The 17,070-nt window shown below is 42.5% G+C and overlaps 1 protein-coding gene across 6 annotated transcripts in view; it reads right to left on the reverse strand.

Moving 5' to 3' along the window:
- Positions 1–32: 32 nt before the first annotated feature.
- Positions 33–17,070, reverse strand: part of EPB41L5 (erythrocyte membrane protein band 4.1 like 5) — a 53,650-nt gene continuing 36,612 nt past the window's right edge. For 5 of the 6 annotated variants that reach the window (XM_038142148.1, XM_038142144.1, XM_038142147.1 and 2 more), the window contains exons 17-26: positions 15,632–15,798; positions 15,039–15,133; positions 9,917–10,045; positions 9,298–9,359; positions 8,537–8,647; positions 7,889–7,982; positions 6,936–7,013; positions 6,070–6,111; positions 5,547–5,674; positions 33–4,886 (exon numbers count right to left, since the gene is read on the reverse strand). In XM_038142148.1, the coding sequence (XP_037998076.1) occupies positions 4,829–4,886; positions 5,547–5,674; positions 6,070–6,111; positions 6,936–7,013; positions 7,889–7,982; positions 8,537–8,647; positions 9,298–9,359; positions 9,917–10,045; positions 15,039–15,133; positions 15,632–15,798 (964 nt within the window). In that variant the 3' untranslated portion in view covers positions 33–4,828. The remainder of the gene's footprint in view (positions 4,887–5,546; positions 5,675–6,069; positions 6,112–6,935; positions 7,014–7,888; positions 7,983–8,536; positions 8,648–9,297; positions 9,360–9,916; positions 10,046–15,038; positions 15,134–15,631; positions 15,799–17,070) is intronic. The other variant, XM_038142146.1, reaches the window with a different exon arrangement.

Consider the following 17,070-nt stretch of genomic DNA (forward strand, 5'->3'; position numbering starts at 1 on the left):
ACGCAGGGGGCCCAAAGACGACTCTGCAAGACTTTTGCACTGACATGGTGTATTTAAGACAAAACTAGAGTACAAACATTCCAAGGCTGGGTTGAACAGACTACAGATCTACTTGTTCCCATGTACAGTTTCAATACAGATCTCAGTGCAGTGCCCAAGACAGTTCATACGTCACCAGTGTTGCGAAACAGAAGCAAGAGGGTGCACTTCATTTTATAAAAAACCCAACAAATAAATTATACATTGAGAGCTGTTGCCAAGCTTTACATATAAAAAGTAAAAATACAGTAGTTAGTGCGCTTTAACAAAACAAATCTAGCTAAAAAAATATTCTTATATACTTTAAAAATAAGTTTGTCCAGTTATATAGGTGGGGGTGGTTGTGTGTGTCTATGGAGCAGAGTGCTCAAGTCAAGCAGTCAAAAGGAGGTGAATTCGGCAGGAGAATCCTGTGGCTCCCGGCCCTGTGGGTGTGGCAGTGCTGCCGGCAGAGCCCTCTGCTCAGGCCAGCAGCAACACGGAGCCACCTGTGACACGGAGCCCTGGCTTTAAGGGGCTGTGCTGAGCACCTGCATCCCCGCCAGCACTGCCCGGAGCCACTGCAGCTCTGCCTCTGCCCGGCACTGTGGAGAGGGCTCTGCACTCCTGTCTGAGGTGCCAACACCTGGAGCAAACACACCTGGATCACCTGTGTCACTGTAAGGCCATTAGTATATATTGGTCTATCTTTTGGTTGAAAAGTTATGATTGTCCAGCTGCATTTGAAAGCTGTGACGTTACAGTGTCTAACAGCTACATATATGTATATATGTATATAGATACTACAGCTTCCTAAACTCAGAAACACTACGTGCCCAGATAGAGCTTTAAATGCTAGCTGGCTGCTAGCTGCTATCTTCACCAGTAGATTTGGGTTGTACCAGAATACGTTCACAATGTGAAAAATACATCCAGTGCTGTTTGTGAAGGACACGCTCATCCCAGCAGTGTCTCTGCTTCATGAAACGAGAACGAAGGAGCAGGGTGCAGACAAAGGGAGAGCAGGCAAGGACTGCAAACAGCTTGTACAGAGACCCACGCATAGCTGCATTGTTCACCTGAGCTGCTCTAACAGGGCTGCAAATTTTCTTGCTGAAGTTGTGTCCAAAAAATTGTCCAAAATTGCCTTACATATCTGTCTTCGACGAAGTATGAGAAAAATTTCAGTTTAAAATCAAATACATTCAAGGTAATTCATTAACCATGACTGATTAACAGGTAAGTAGGTAATTTATGTCCTATAACTTACCTAATATTAAGTTCTATTACCACTGAACTCAAGAAGAGATTCCCTTAATCCTGGTGTCAGAAAGCCTCAGCTCCCACATTGTAATGCCCATTTCCTAAGTCTGTAAATGCACACAGCACATGCAGACTGTGATGGTCTTAAATGGGTGAGACTGAAATGCATCCCTCTCAGGTTAATCAGTCTGAGATAAGGGCAAGGATGTTGTTATTACAAACACCAAGATTTCTATAAAACCTTTTACTCCAATCACAGAATGTGACTGGAGTACAATCACTTTTACTTTCAGATCCAATCACTTAGCATTCATTCATTCATTCCTGTCAACTCTTACAGCTTTTCAGTGGTTGGCAGAACTGCCAACATCCTGACACCAGATTCACACAAAAGCTTTATTTATAAATCTCTTTAAATAAATACCAAAAAAATAGATTTTAAGAACATGCTTGGACCCTATAGCAAATCAATCAATAGTATAGCAATGGCAGGAAAATCCTTTTTTCTCAGTAGCACACAGGCATTAACTGATACTTTATAACACTAACTGTAGGAACTATTATCCCTATTTGTGTTTGATAAAATGCAGGTGATGAGGAATGCTACATTACCTGTTAGGCAGTCATGTTGTAACACAGCACTTCTAGCTGCAAACCAGAACAGAGATGCCAAACTGCAGGATGTTCAGATCACAAACCTGTGTCACCTTGGTTTCGCCAGGCTCCCTACATAAGCCATGATTTGGTTAGATAAGTAAGCTACATCAAGGTAACTGAGTGAATAGTTGCTCCAAGTATCAGATTTTGCTGGGAAGAGTTGGGTTTGTAGCCCCAAATCTATAAGATATTGCAAGTTCCCAATTTACCAGTTGAAATGTTTGCATTTTTATGTGTCGTTTCAAATATTAGTCCTCTGAAAATTGAGGAAAGCCTCGCCCCTTTGAAGTTTCTGTGTGTGTGCATGTGTGTAATTACAACATTCCCCTCCAAACACTGCTATCCTGACCATGCTGAAATAACAGTTGGTTATTTGGAACCATTTAGGTTTTAGGGGACACACTCACCACACGCTATTTACTTGTTATTTGCTGTGATGGCTTGGGAGGAATCTAAGGATGGTATTCAACACACAGTGCTGTAAAACTGTAAACTTCTGTTATTCCAGTTTTGGGAGGGATTCAAGCTGACAGTTCGCAGAGCTCCTGAACCCAACGGGAAGAGCCAAATATCAAACATGCCTAAGAAAATGCTACTGCATTCTGTCTATTTACAAACCCAACACATGTAGCTGGTGAATGCCAGCTCAGCTGCTGAGCAAACAGATGAATAGCAAGTGCCAAGTTTCCACACACAGTCCTGGCTTTGTGCAGAAAGCAGACTGTTGCAGCCATTGCTTCCCTTTTCCTGCAGGAACTTTGCTGGCAACTGCATTATTAATCCAGACTAAGACATTTGATATTCGAATCAGGAATCTTCTACATTTTAATAAGCAGTAAGGCTGAGACTTTAAAGTATAAAAAAAGCCAATACTCAACTGGAAGTAGCAATGAGAGAGCCAAAGGGCTGGGAGCAGAATCCTGTGCCTGGCTGGGGCAGCGGCTCCGCTCATCCGGCAGCGCGGGAGCAGGACCTGCCCGTGTGCTGCTCTGGTGCTGGCTGGAGAGGCACCTGCAGTGCCTGCCACTAATCCTGAAATCCTGGTTCTTGAGGCAATGGCTGCAAACCACTGCCTGCAGAGTCACTCTGGTGTGTCAGTCCGAGGAGCTTTCTCTGGTCCCACATTCCTCTACTAAGGCCTCAGGGGTTTTGAGACATGGCAGTGGGCCATACAAAATCCACGTAGCTCCTCCCTTAACACTCATTCAGCATCTTGCAAAGAAGAGCACGAGAGCAACAGCAGCATGAACACCTTGGTCTGAATACAGCAGCTTTGCTGGGCCCAGCTTACCTGCACAACCCATAGTGGTTTGGTCCAAACCCTTGTTTACACTGAGACACGTGCACACAGCCAATGGGCAGAAATGAAGATGTGCTTACAGGATCCAGAACCAATTTTCACATTTAAGTTTGTTTCTAAGAACCACATGCATGTAAGTATCTACAAACAGCAGCACTATGCAAAAAATGCCCTCCAACCACAGTCACATGTTCAAACCTCTTCCTCAGAAAAAAAAGATCACAGTTGTTTCATCTGTGCTTCCCTGTTAGATGTGGGATTCATCATCTTTGTTTCTCCTCCCTCTGACTCTGTATTACTTTTTTCACCGGTTATATCACCAGGGTCCACGTGATGATACTGCTGCCCAGAGCTCAAATGATCTCTGAACTGTATGCCCTGTACCCCAAACTTCACCTGGGCACCCAAATACCTTCACCTGCCCTGTGCAGAGGGTGCTCTTACTCTCCTTCTACAAAGAAGTGAATTGCTTACAGGAATTTTTCATCCTTTTTTCCTATTTCTACCCTAGTCTTTCTGTTATTTGTTCCACATACAACTATTAGATGACACTAGGGACAGGATTCAAAGTGGTGTTAAAAACTGATCTAGTTGTATCCTCATGCTGCAAAAATACCTGGTAAGTATTCCTTAAGCACAGCGTCTGGAAAAAACACCCAGAAACAGCATGAAGAGAAACAAGAAAACTATTTTCCTTTCTAGTCCTAGAAGACAACAATACTAATCAATAAGCAATTCCTGAAGCAAGCTGCACTCACACCTTCACTGCTTTGGCTTTTAAAACATACAGATCTCTAGTCTAAAATGCATGTATTTGAATCATGTAGGAAATGAAATTATCAGTGTAAGTATTCTGCTGTACTCTGCTAATGCTACAAGCTGTTTGGCAGGTAATTTGCATTTTCCTGCTTGCAGTGAGCAGCAGCTCAAATGCAGTCTACACAGCTGGTCACTGATGAACAGATTTTCATGCTTTCCAGGTACTGTAACAGGGTGTGCAAGGATTATGAAGGGGGTTAAGGCCAAAAAGGAGAGTGGTGTGTTGGTACAACGAAGGAAAACCAGAGAGAATAATCACACAGAAGAAAATGTCCTTGGCTGTACGGGAGGGACAGTGACCGCCATGGAGAGCCCTGTGCAGGGCACGGCCACGAGGTGGCCCTGCGAGTTCTCCTCATCCCTGCAGCGTTCATTATTCCGCAGCCATCGGGGCCCCAGCTCACACCGCACAGCTCTGCGACACCTTCCAGCACCAGAGCCAGCTCAGGGTAAGGAACAATCAACCCAGCACGAGCAGAACACAGCTGTTTCCTTTTCCTCAGTTCAGAACTAGCTCCAGTGTGACATTCCGCTTCTGCCGAAGGAGAAGATCAAATGTGCATGTGGTTTTACATCCCAGTTCAGGCTGCAGTTCCAGTTAGATTGTGAAAAATGCAGAAGTCTCTTCCTGGATCCTGGCAAAAACCAGCTGGCTGTCTGACTCCTGTTCAGCACGAGTTTGATCCCAAGCAAGTCTCTTGGAAGGATCCCTTGGAGATATGTTAGAAGATTTGAGTTTTTACAAGGTGAGAGTTTCAGAGACTCCTTCTTCTAGAGTTCAGTGGTGAGTAAGCATTTTGTTCTTATTGTAGCATCCTCAGTAACTGGGCTAAAAGGGGGGGAAAAAAATAAGGCTCTGTAAATACACTCCTCCAAAAAGGTCTGCCATGATGGATTACAAGAGAGGAGTATTGCTTCAAAGAGCATTCATGGCTGCTCCCCTTGTAACTTAATGAGACCAACAGACAAACCTTTCTAATGGACAACTGCAGCAGAGCAAACGGAATGAAATTTAAACAACGCAGCAGTAGCACCACTGCCATTCTTTAAAGATGGTCACTGCAAGGCCCGCTTGTCATTGCCATCATTCTGCCTCATCAGCATGGCAGAATGGAATAGCAAGGGAAAAGGCTTCCACCAATTTGGTTTTCTGACACTCTTACAAGCTGGGGGGCATCCCTCTCCACACCCACCAATCCTCTGGCAGGTAATGAAACACTGTAAAGAGATGTCTCAGAAATTTTTTCTGTACCGTAACTTTAGTCTAGCATTAGAACATGTGACCAGATAAGGAAAGAAACTGAAGTGAAATTATAATATACACACATCTATTTATTTGTCATACTTCAAATGCTATAAACTGAGACAGAGCTACAGTTTATTAGCACAGCAAAACAAGGCATTGTGTCTAAATGGCCACTGTAATTATGTCAGTGGAAGCAGTAAGAGTGCCCTCACAGACTTGTGGAGCGAGCTGAGAAGACCTCACCCCATTTCAGGTGCCTGCTGGGATGGTGTCAACCCAGCTGAGGACATCAGGGTCTCCGTGCTGCCTTTCACTGCCTTCAAAGATACGGCAACATGATTTCCCAAAGGCCCGTTGGAAATCAGTCCGGTCTGAATGGGGAAGAATGAAACAAGAAACTCAAACACCAGCCAGGACAAGACAAGCTAAGTTTTCAATATAATTTACTAATAAATGGCAAATACAGGATCCATTAAACTCCAGCCTGGGCTTTACTAAATTCTTTAAGAATTAAAAATTCTTTAAGAAATTTTATGGCATTTACCTCCGGTACAATACAGAAGAAATTAAGTTTAACAATTAACAGGGTATGTTGTCTGATTTACTCCAGCTGAATTAGTTTGCTTTGGTTTTGGTCTGGTACATTACTTTATAGACCTTCAAACTATCAAAAATTACTGTATTTTATTATTTAACTTGAACTCCTGTTTCTTAATCATGACAAAAGCTTTTGCTTTTTTCTTTAAGAAATGGTCAAATAACTTACTGGCACTATCCACCTCGGTGCTACAATGGGCTGAGAAGACACCTACAAAAAGCAACCAAAAACTCAATTAAAAGGCGGAAACTAGTTAAGAAACGTTATCAAAATAGCATACCTCCCAAAACACCACCTCCCCCAAAACAATCTCAGATATTTGCCCCTTGTTAGCCTTTGAATCACGCTAGTGATTAGCTGGAGATGTGGCACCCACTGAGCACAGAGCCAGACACTCACTGGGAGCAGTTTCAACTCAGTGCTCCCTTCCAAAGGAAAGAATCCATCATCTTTTAGTGCTTTGTGGACAATCTTAATCCAGAGCACACTACTGTGAAGAGTTTAGAAGTCCTCCTCCTTCCCCCTTCCTCCTGATGCATACAAAGTAACTCATTTTTGCCAGCACAGATTGTAAGAGATTTCTTGTTATCTATATAAAAGGCTTGACTAGTATTCCTAGTTTACTATTCAAGTATTTGTGAGTATATCTAGATATACACAGACATACACACATGTACATACATCTTCAAACTGTAATTTCTGAGTTATGTATTACTGAACTCTTATGTATCCCCAAAGTGTGAAACGCAGGCTGGCACTTGCAGCTCTACTAAAACAGTACTAGAAGTTCCCGTGGGACATGTACAGGTTCACTCTCCAGGTTCCTTCATTTCCCCTGCAAAGCTGACAAGTCTACACCCCTACAGCAGCCACCCTGCAGATGGGGGCCATGTGAGCACTGATCCCTGTCCATCACTTCTTCCCACTGCCACAGATCCAAGCCTGGCAGACAGACACTAAAGCCAGAGGAGAGTCCATGAGTAAAAATGACTGTTAAGTGCAAAGGAAAAAGTTTGGGTTTGAAATACATTTACCCGAGGTGTGGCTTCTGTAAAGTCAATTAGATTCTCTGTCAGTGATGTTAAGGAAACGTCCTGGTCATCTGGAGTGCTCTATGGAATAAATCAGTTTTGAATTGAATTCCCAGTAGTAACCACACAGGTCTACTGAATACCCTAGTGGATTCCTGAGTTATGGACCAGTATCTTTAACGAACACCACTTTTTATCAGCCTAGTTTTTCATGTTTTTCCATTTGATCTTTTTTAATAGCCTTTTGATTTCCTTTATTCTCATTAATGTACTGGAAACAACATCATTGCCACTGTAAGCAAGCAGCGAAACTGTCCCTTCTCCTCTGCGAAGGTGGGGTACTGCAGCATTCAAAAGGTCAGTGAGGTGTGGAGTGGGGTGTTTGAACTCAGTGAAATTTAGGATTATTCAGTGGGATCAACTGGTTTGGAGGCCCAACAGCTACAGGGCACACCCGGGCACACTCAGGCACACCCGGGCACACTCAGACACACTCTGGCACACTCAGACACACTCAGACACACCCGGGCACACTCAAGCACACCTGGGCACACTCGGGCACACTCAGGCACACTCTGGCACACCCGGGCACACTCAGGCACACTCGGGCACACTCGGGCACACCCGGGCACACTCGGGAACACTCGGGAACACTCAGGCACACCCGGACATCTCCTTACTGGAGCATGAAATCGTTGGGATGTAAGGGGCTTCCTCCAGTGTGAGAAAAACAAGCAGTTTAGAAAAATAAGAACTAGAAAGGACACGAAGAAATGGCCTTTGGCAAGATCTGTGCAGTGTCCCTGCCTGCTTCAGAAAGCACTCTCTGGCATTCCCCAGTGCCTGGCATTCACAGAGCTATGAGAGGCATGCAGCAAGGTCTGCTGGGCTTGCCTGGAGGCATCGGGAGCTCAGAATGTGACACAGAAACCTTCCAGGCTGGCAGGTGGTGATACCTTTGAAACAGCAGCCTCCTCAGCTGGAGCCAGATTAGGTGGAATTAGCAGGTCCTCGTGGTTAGAGTCAGCATTGTCCTCATTCAAGGTATTACTGAAAGGGGAAAACATCCTCATTAGCACCCTGCCTGGATAGCATGGAACAGGGCTGCTTCCCAGACAGCTCAAAACCTTGACACCAGTTCCACGGAGGCAGACAAAAGACTGGTGTTTGTATGTTAATGTAAATGCCTTCCAACTACCTCCACAGCTTACTGCTCTCTCCCACCGTTCAGCTACAGCTGTGTATAGACCCAACAGTATCGATGTCTTCTATCTCAAAGGAGTTTCTTCAGCCCCTGTGTCTAATTCGCCTGAAGCCTTTCCTGTCATCCTCTTATCTTCCTCTTTAGAGCCAGGGGGAGCAGGATGTCAGGAATCCCAGTCCTTTCAGAAGATGAGAGAGATTCACTTACTGCTTGCAAGGATACTCACCCCGAGGCCTGGCCTATTGATTAACTGCTGCAACAGTAATTAAAAATGCATCCCTAAACCTGCTTAGATGTAGCCTAAATGCTCAGCAGCTGTTCCTCATCTTTTCAAGCCTTTTCATCATAACCTCCACGTGGTCCCCTTACCCCAGAAAAATGTTTCTCGAGAATCACTTACGGAACAAAGGTGTTTGAAGCAGGGGTTGCTCTCAGCAGCTCTCTTGGATCTTGAAATATTGGACTGCTTGCTGGGGGGCTGCTCTGTAATTTGCCTGACAGGATAAGGTTCCTGGCACAAACCAACAAAAAACAAAAACAGAAAACAGGTACAACCTTCTGTGGAAAGCCCTTTATGAATCACTTGTTACAATACAGTTTTGGGACTGCTAATGTAGATTTTATTTGTACATTTTATTTACAGTATCACCCTCTGCTCTTTGAGGTCTGCCATATGTGCATTGTCACAAATAATCAAGAAGTTCGATGTTGTAAACTTTTAAATTTTTCAATGCCTGCAGTCCCACTGGACCTGCAATCATTTAATATTTAGTAATTCTCAGGAAATTGTCACTGCAGGAGTTTGTATACAATTTTTTTTCCTCCACTAGTAAACACCTACTGTGAACAGACCCATCCCCTCTCCCCACTCTGAAGCTGTTCACATTTCAGAAATAATTAGTGATTGAAACTGCTGTTGTAACAATGGTCATCAAGCATGACAGAATAAAGAGCGTCTGTATTATCTCGTATATAATAAAACTTAGCAGTTATAATCCTGGTTTTCATCTCAAAACCACTTCACACTCATGAGGTTAAGGTACCCTATGCAAAGTAAAATGCAATGGTGACTGAGCCACTGGCAGACCACACTGAACTGCAGATTCTCAGTTCTGTAGTGAGGCAACTACATCATATGTTTCTTACAAATCTATTCAATACCTGGCAGCAGCCTCCTGAATATTGGAATTCTTGACACCTGTCATGCTGTCATCTTTTCCAACCTGAGAGGAAGAAATGAACAGAGACATACATTTCTAATGCCTGTTTCCATCTTGTGTCAGTTCTGAGATTCACAGTAGAGCTGAGTGTCTCTATCCCAGCACAAAAAAGTGCTGATCATCTACAGCTCAGGGACTTGGAACATCAATTCCATATGACAACTTCAGTGCAGAAATAAAAATAGTTCACCAACAAAACCAAATAAAATACTGTTATTTGCTATGAAATTTACTACAACATGCAAAAAGCCCAGTCTTAGTGACAGAATAACTGCTTGATTAGAAAGAAGGCAACCTTTGGAGGTTACCTGTCTCAATGACCTCTCAAACCAGGGCTTGCACAGGGTCCTGTTACCTGTTGAGTATCATCAAGGACATAAATTCCTCCTTGGGCAGCCATTCCAGTACAGAACCATTATCACTGTGAGAAGCCCTCTGACTCTGCCTTGGATAAGGCTCTTGGAACGCCCTTATCTGCAAGGCACCTTCTCCAACATCAGGCAATTGAAGAGAAATAAAACATTTGAGAGCGTCACAGCTCTGCTCAGGTGAGTATTTACCTTGTGCCCTGCTTCTGCCTGGGCCTTCAGGATATTGCTTTTGAGATCTGCTGGAAGCCACTTTGCTGCTATGATTGGGCTCTCGATTGCATTGTTAAGACATTTATCTGTCAACTTCACCACTTCATCCTAGACATGAAAACATCTTTATCAGAAGCAGTTTCCACATAGACAAGTCTGGGCTGAAGTTTATCAACATCTCTAAATACAAACAAGGTTCTGAAGCCAAAGGGAAGTCAGCAGATTTATACTGAAATGAAAAAGCAATTTTTTCCTTTATTTTGGAACTCAGTTGTAATGTCAAGCAGCACAGAAAGGAAAAAAAAGCACAATGCTTGAATATGGATATGCAAACTGCTGTGCTAAAAATGCAGTGTGCAAGAAATGAAGTGCATCCTAAAACAGCAGCCTAGTTTACTGAGAGGAGATTAATATAACAGCCATTATATCATGTCAGTGTAGCCTAAGTAAAAGTTGATAATTTACTCTCAAATGCAAGTTGGGAAGATTTTTAATTTAAAATCTACTTATAAGTTAGACCAAGAGTTTAATTAATGTGCTACTAACTACCTCTCCCACCACTGATTAAATCAGAGCAAACGGGCAGCCAGATACATAATGAAGAGAAGTAAGAACGAGATACCTTTCACTACAGTATATTTCATTATGAGAATTTCATTTCTTAATTATAAAATGTTAATTACGCATTCAATCTACTAATTGCTATTTGATTAGTGGCAGAAGTTAATTAGCTGAGTGAAAATTAAACCCTCTGACCTTCCTTCTGAGGGTATGACTCAGCAGGGGGAGACAGAGTCCTGCTTTCCTCACCATATGCCAGGGTCTAGAGCAGGCCGCTCCCCTGAGGCAAGTGCTGCAGGACTGCCCGGGGCAGGGACAATCCTGCTGCCCTCCCACCTGCACCAGCTGCAGTGCCCAGAAGGAATGAAGCCCATTGCAAAGAGAAGAGCAGAACACAGGAGTTAAAAAGAGGTGAACACCTGTCGCCCCACAGCCCTCCACCCACTCTCATAGATTTTCTACATTCCCTGGAGACACTGCTGAGGACTTGGAGTTATTTGGTCTTTAGAGACGGAAATACATTTCCTTTTTTTTTGTCTTCCTCTAAATCACCTTTTGGGGTGTCCAAACAGGATCTTAGGAGACAATCTAAAGGAGAATCCATTTTCAAATTTTGACCCAGTCAGCAATGAACCTCACAAAATATTCAAGGGTCACTGTCAACATAAAAAGCTATGAGGATCAACAGTACTTTTAAGTATTTTTATTTTAAAGAAGTTGCTGGAATTACCAAAAGGAATAATTACAACTAAATTATTATTATTTGTACAGCTGCAGCACCCACTGTGGTAATCTTTAAGTCTTTATTGGACCTCACTGAAGCAGATGCCATGTGTGACACTACTTGCACAGCATTTTGAATGCATTATTCCACTAATACAATAAATCTGATCATTTTAACTGAGCACATCATGACACTGGTGCTTGAAGTACCAATTTATTGTTTAACTTCCTCTCAGCTTCCTCCACCTGAAAAATCAATTTAATTAGGTCACTCTAGTCTATTAATAATTAGGCTCCCTACTTTTGAAAAACTTAGTACTTTTACAGAATATTTTAATTTAATAGAGCATAAATTTCATACCACCAAGGAAGTATTTCCCTCAATATCAATGATCCATTTTTTTTCAACCCTATTTTGCACTTGAAAAAAGCATAGGTGTCTTACAGGTTTTTTTAATGAAAAAAGCATGTAGCTAGAGGGAAGAGCACCCGGCACCTGCCAACGCCTCCAGATGTCTCATTTACCAGGACATTTCAGGTGTTCACACAAAACGATAAAGCTGCTGGGCTTTGTCATTATTCCAGCTCATTAGGAATGTTTGTTGTTTCCACGGACTAGACAAACTATACTTGTACTGTGTTCTTCAATCAAAACATGCAGCTAGGCAGTGATGCAAAAAGGCAAGGAAAGATTAAAGGCAGTAACAAGACATGTGATCCCAAGCCTTTGTGCTTTCGAGTTCTGTAGCCGGTGCTGCTAAAAATCACTTTGTGCAGGAAGATGGAGCCTAATACAGGTACATTTTGAACCAACTTCCATGTATTCACAGATCACAACAAATTCAGAAAAAGTAAACCCTCATGTCCTTGCATTTCTGACTCGGGAGCAGACTTTGAAGATGGGCAAACAGGGTGAACCTTTATTGTTCATTTCCCTTCAAAAGCTGATGAAAGCAGAGTGTTGGTGTACTTAAAGCTATTTGCTCTCTTTGTCAGATCTGGTCACTGCACCAGTGAAAGCTGGGAAAGGACAAAGTCGCATTCTTCTATCCCAACAGATTTTGGCAGTGAGCAGCCGAGAAGAATGAAGCCATTCATTCCCTCGCTTCCTCTTTTTCTCTAGAAGAACAGGGATAGCTAGATAAATATTTCCCTATCAAAGGCATCAATCAGGATTGATTGATTGCAACTATAGAATTACATAAAGATGACTATCAGGCTCTCTCTATCCCCTGATGGAAAACAGTTAAAGATTTTTAATTAACAAACCTGGAGTGAGTTGGCATATAACAGTCATGAAGTTCAGGATAGCTCTGCCTTCTTGAGTAGAAAGAGAACACCTTCCCCCAATGCATTCTACCAAACCTCTTGTGTACTGTAACAGTTTCTGCATTGCTGAAATTTGTAATCACACACGATCAGAGAGAATGCTGCAATACTGCATTCCCTCTGAAATAATAGCAAGCTCCAGGATCTAAACTTATTGCAAGGTTTTAGTGGATATATTACAGTCCCATTCAATTCTGCCAGAAGAGGATAGCACAAACAATTCTTTTACTAACAGATTAAGAAGAAAAGTAAGTACAGGAGAAGAGCCCAGAGGTACATTTTATAACAAACACCGTAAATGAAAGCTTCTATGTTTTCTAAAGCAACCTTCAAAGGCAGAAAACAAAGTATTTTTAATAGTGACTTTTAGGTCACTCTTTTCAGGACTGGTTTCCAAACCATTAACCTTCCTCTCTGAAGGGTGTGCTCATTTGGTGCTACTGTAACCTACATGTCTTTGCAATCTAAAGCATTGGGAATTTCAAGTATGCAGAGAGTCTCTAATCTTTGTCCATCTTTTTTAAACAAACACTCTCAAGTGACTTCTTGGTAAGCTACATCATAGGCAGAAAAGTTTTATTCTGTCTCTTCTACCCAAAAAAACCCTCCAATGATCTACTCTTACATTTTCCTAATATAATTTGCACTTTCTTCTTGAAAGCTGAACTGTGTTTTACCACCTATTGGCATACTGTTGATCCATAATTCTCTGTTATGCAAATGTTCTTGCTCTCTAATCAGATTACTGTCTTCCCAGTATCTATAACCTCTAAAGTTACTCGGCACCTTATGTGACAGCAGCTGGATGACTGTGACTGCTCTGTATTGGCAGCTGTTTGTTAGATTAGCTCATTACAGGAATCTTAGCTTGCTTATTATAAATCAGCCACAATTCAAAAACCTCTGAAACAGGTCCGGGCCATGCTCTTCAATGAACCAATTAAATGTTTCCCCCCCTCTCTGTCTGAACTAAAGTGGAGCTCAACAGGCTAAAATATTCTTAAATAAACTGTGTTCATTTGCTTTAGTTTATGTAGAAGCAGTGTTTCAGCATAACAGGACCTACAGTCTACTGACTAATCTTCTTAGAGACCTGGTAATCTTGGTAATGCCCTCACCAAGCAGAGAAGTTCACCAGGCAGCCCTGACAGCAGCCCTTAAAGGGGACACGAGCCAAGCAACCTGCAGCACCACCCTCCTCTCGCATGGAGGTGGAAAACAAACGCTTAGGAGTGGGCTTAGCTCAAACACACTCTGCTAAACACCTCTCCTGGCACCTGGTCCCTGTTACTACTGAGGGAGCAAGAAAAATCATAGCTGCTTCACTCAAAGTTAGATAAATCCTCAGGCCTCCCTGCAAGGGGGAGAGTAGTCTAAACAGAGATAACACTGCCAGGTGTTTCACTCTCTCTGCTTGCCCAAAACACAAAAATCTCCCAAAGCCTTTGCATCAGAGAAAGCAGAGTAATGGAAAAATAAATTTCATTTTTTAAAGCTCATTAAAAAACACAGAAGAATATCCTGTCTGGGGGCAGTTGTCTGATAACCAGTGAATCTATCAAAGTTCACTGCTGTTGTAAGGGAGGATTCTGGCCTCCTCATCCCTTCTAGCAACACTACTTATTTTCACTATGGCCTTGGCATTTCTTTGACCCCTTCCCTGAACCTATTTAACTCACTATTTACCAACTTAAAGAGCAAACTAAAAACCTAAAGAAACTCAGCAACTCAACAAAACGTTCAAAACAAAGGCAGAAAAAAAATTGCTTGTCAGTTTGCAGATATATTTGCTCACTGAAACCTGCAATGACTCCTGGTGGTTAAGAGAAGAGAGGGAAACTGGGGAAGAAAGAGTGAAGAGAATGGAGGGAGAAGAGAGCCCTCACCCTGTTCAGGGCACTCAGACTTGTACTTTGGCTCAGCTGCCTGTGAAGTGCAGCCTGACTTGCTCAGAGGGATTTGAGAGCAGTAAATCAAACCACATCACTGCTCTTTGTGTAAACACTGAGCAGTAACACCTCTATCGGGGAGCAGGTACCAGCTGCCCACTTAACAGGAGGGACGGATCATCAGCAAACTTGACTCAAAACAAAATGTCAGAACAACCTTCTTGGAATTGAAAAATGCCAGGAAAACAGCTCAGCCCTTCCAGAAAGAGGATAAACTACCCAACACCATGCAGGTAGTAACCTACAGATAAAGACAACTGACAAACATTTCAAGCATTTATGCCTTTTACTCCCACTGATTTTAGAAAATCTCACCCGGCTGCAAGTCTGCACACATGCACCTCTGCCCCCATCTTTATCTCACCGCCTTGTCACACACAGGTTTATATATCATAAAGCATTTGTATTTCCTTTGCCATCCCCCAGTATTACTCACTCATCGTCTCAGCAGTCTTGCAAACAGAGCAAGGCAAGTGGAAGACTTTTCAGAATGATCTGAACAAAATCCAGGACTGTAGCAGGGGATGCAGGTCAGTTACCTGTACGTTTATGTTTACATTGGGACGCTCAGTCGGCACGGGGCTGCTGCGCTCTGCCTCCAGCTGCTTCAGTTTTAGGAATGTGTCTTCAAATGCTGAAAAAGACAAAAAAATACATCATCTTCCTAATGTTACCCTGGAGTTATCTGACTCGTAACTTGCATTATTCCTGAATACTAATTACATAATTTTGAAGTTGAGCAGAAAAGCACAGGGATGGGGGAATCTACTTGATCAAGCTTTGGTGCAAATTTCAAGCCTGCAGGCTGTGTGCACCAAGTGACAACACTGTGCACTCCTGGCAGCTCATTTACCCAGCCATCCTCACAGTGAGCAACCAAATGCAGAGTTAATTGCTTAGATGGATGCACTTTACTGTATTTGTGGACAAAGTCACATCCAATGTAGAACTGACTTTTCACTTGTATCTTTGTCCTTGTTCTAGTAATAGGTGAAACTCTCCTTATGCATATAATCTAAGGGAGCTTCCTAAAACAATTCCACATTTTTGTAAGGAAATAATTTCATATCAACCTATTATTTAATCTTGATCTCACACATTAAAATATGGAAAAATCTGTCAGTTTACTTACGATCAGAGTCTGCTTTGTCTGCAGCAGTTTCCTTCGTGCCAGAAGGAGGGCAACTAACAGCCTCTTCTGAATCTCCTGTTGCCAAGCCAACAACTGGACGGCCCAGGGCATCATCCACACAAGTTTCTGGCAAGTCTGTGCTGTCTAGCAAATCAACAAGAGGTATGCTGCAAAGGCAGAAGGATGGGCAGAGAGAGGCACAATCATGTTACCACTCTTCCTGTAGCAAGAAAAAGCTTTAACACATGCAATCTCTTTTTTCAAGCTGTCTTCTGCTGACCAGCCACAATCTAGAAAAACTGTTTCAAGTAACTGACACTGGCTTTCAGTGAGCTTAAGAAACATGAAAAAGGGAACATTTCATATCTGTATAAGAGACTTCATAACAGAACAGGTCCATGTTGCCTGCTGTGTCATCACACAGCAGTAGAAAAAGCAAAGAGAGAAGAAGGGAAGTTTTTATCCATGAAATACACTCTCTGGAAAAAACATTTGAAGTTTTTCTAACAAACTTAAGGTATACCCTTTAGGATTTTTACAAGAAAAAAAGAAAAGTTAGGGTAAGGGAAGTTGCTATCACAAAAAGCTGTTTGTGCAGCACTTCACCCAACACTGGTAAAGCAGAACAGAGGGCAGAAGGGCGCACTGCACAGGACTGCTCTGACACTTATGGTCGGGCATACCTAGAACCAGTTTCAGTTCTGTTAACTTAGGCAGAGCAATGAATGAAACCTTAGCAGTCACAGTGTTTTAAGTGAACCACAGCATGTACTCTGTACCCTGTCAAGAACACTTGTTTCACCTCCTTTGGTTTCTGATGGAAATGTCTCCTTTTAATTTTGCCCTATGAGCTCTATTTTCAATGAACAAGGAAAAACAATTACAAAAAGAAAAATTATATTACGATGTTTATGTTGAGCAAGCAGTCAGGAATCTCATACATTTCTCTAAAGCTTGGTGACAGCTAAAGCTATCCTAACAGCAAACACAGAAACCACTGCTGCACAATGCAATGGCTCACCAGACAGCCTGTGCACACAACTGGAGCTTTACTGCTGCCCAGTTCAATCAGCAATCACTCTCCATCAACAATCACAGTTTGGCTGCAATATTGATTTAAGAAGAAAAATCTATCAATCCCTTTTCCAAGTCCTGTTCCAAATATGAGAACAATGATATCAAACCCATACCCACCACAACAGAACAGAACCTACCCTTAAGCACAGACAAGAGACATTTTCTACTCGACACTTTAGGCCAGCATCTCCCTTTCCACTAGCAGGTTAGTGCCTCGTGGCCCCCTCCAGCCCCTGGAACCTGGAAGCAATGCCCTGGTTGTTACTACAGAGGCTGCAGGAAAAAACTCCTTCCCCTTCAACTCAAGCACACAAAGAATTCTTTAAATGTTAAATATATACAGGATATCAAGGTTCTAGTGC

This window comes from Motacilla alba, chromosome 7 (assembly GCF_015832195.1).
Source record: "Motacilla alba alba isolate MOTALB_02 chromosome 7, Motacilla_alba_V1.0_pri, whole genome shotgun sequence".
Classification (NCBI taxonomy): domain Eukaryota; kingdom Metazoa; phylum Chordata; class Aves; order Passeriformes; family Motacillidae; genus Motacilla; species Motacilla alba.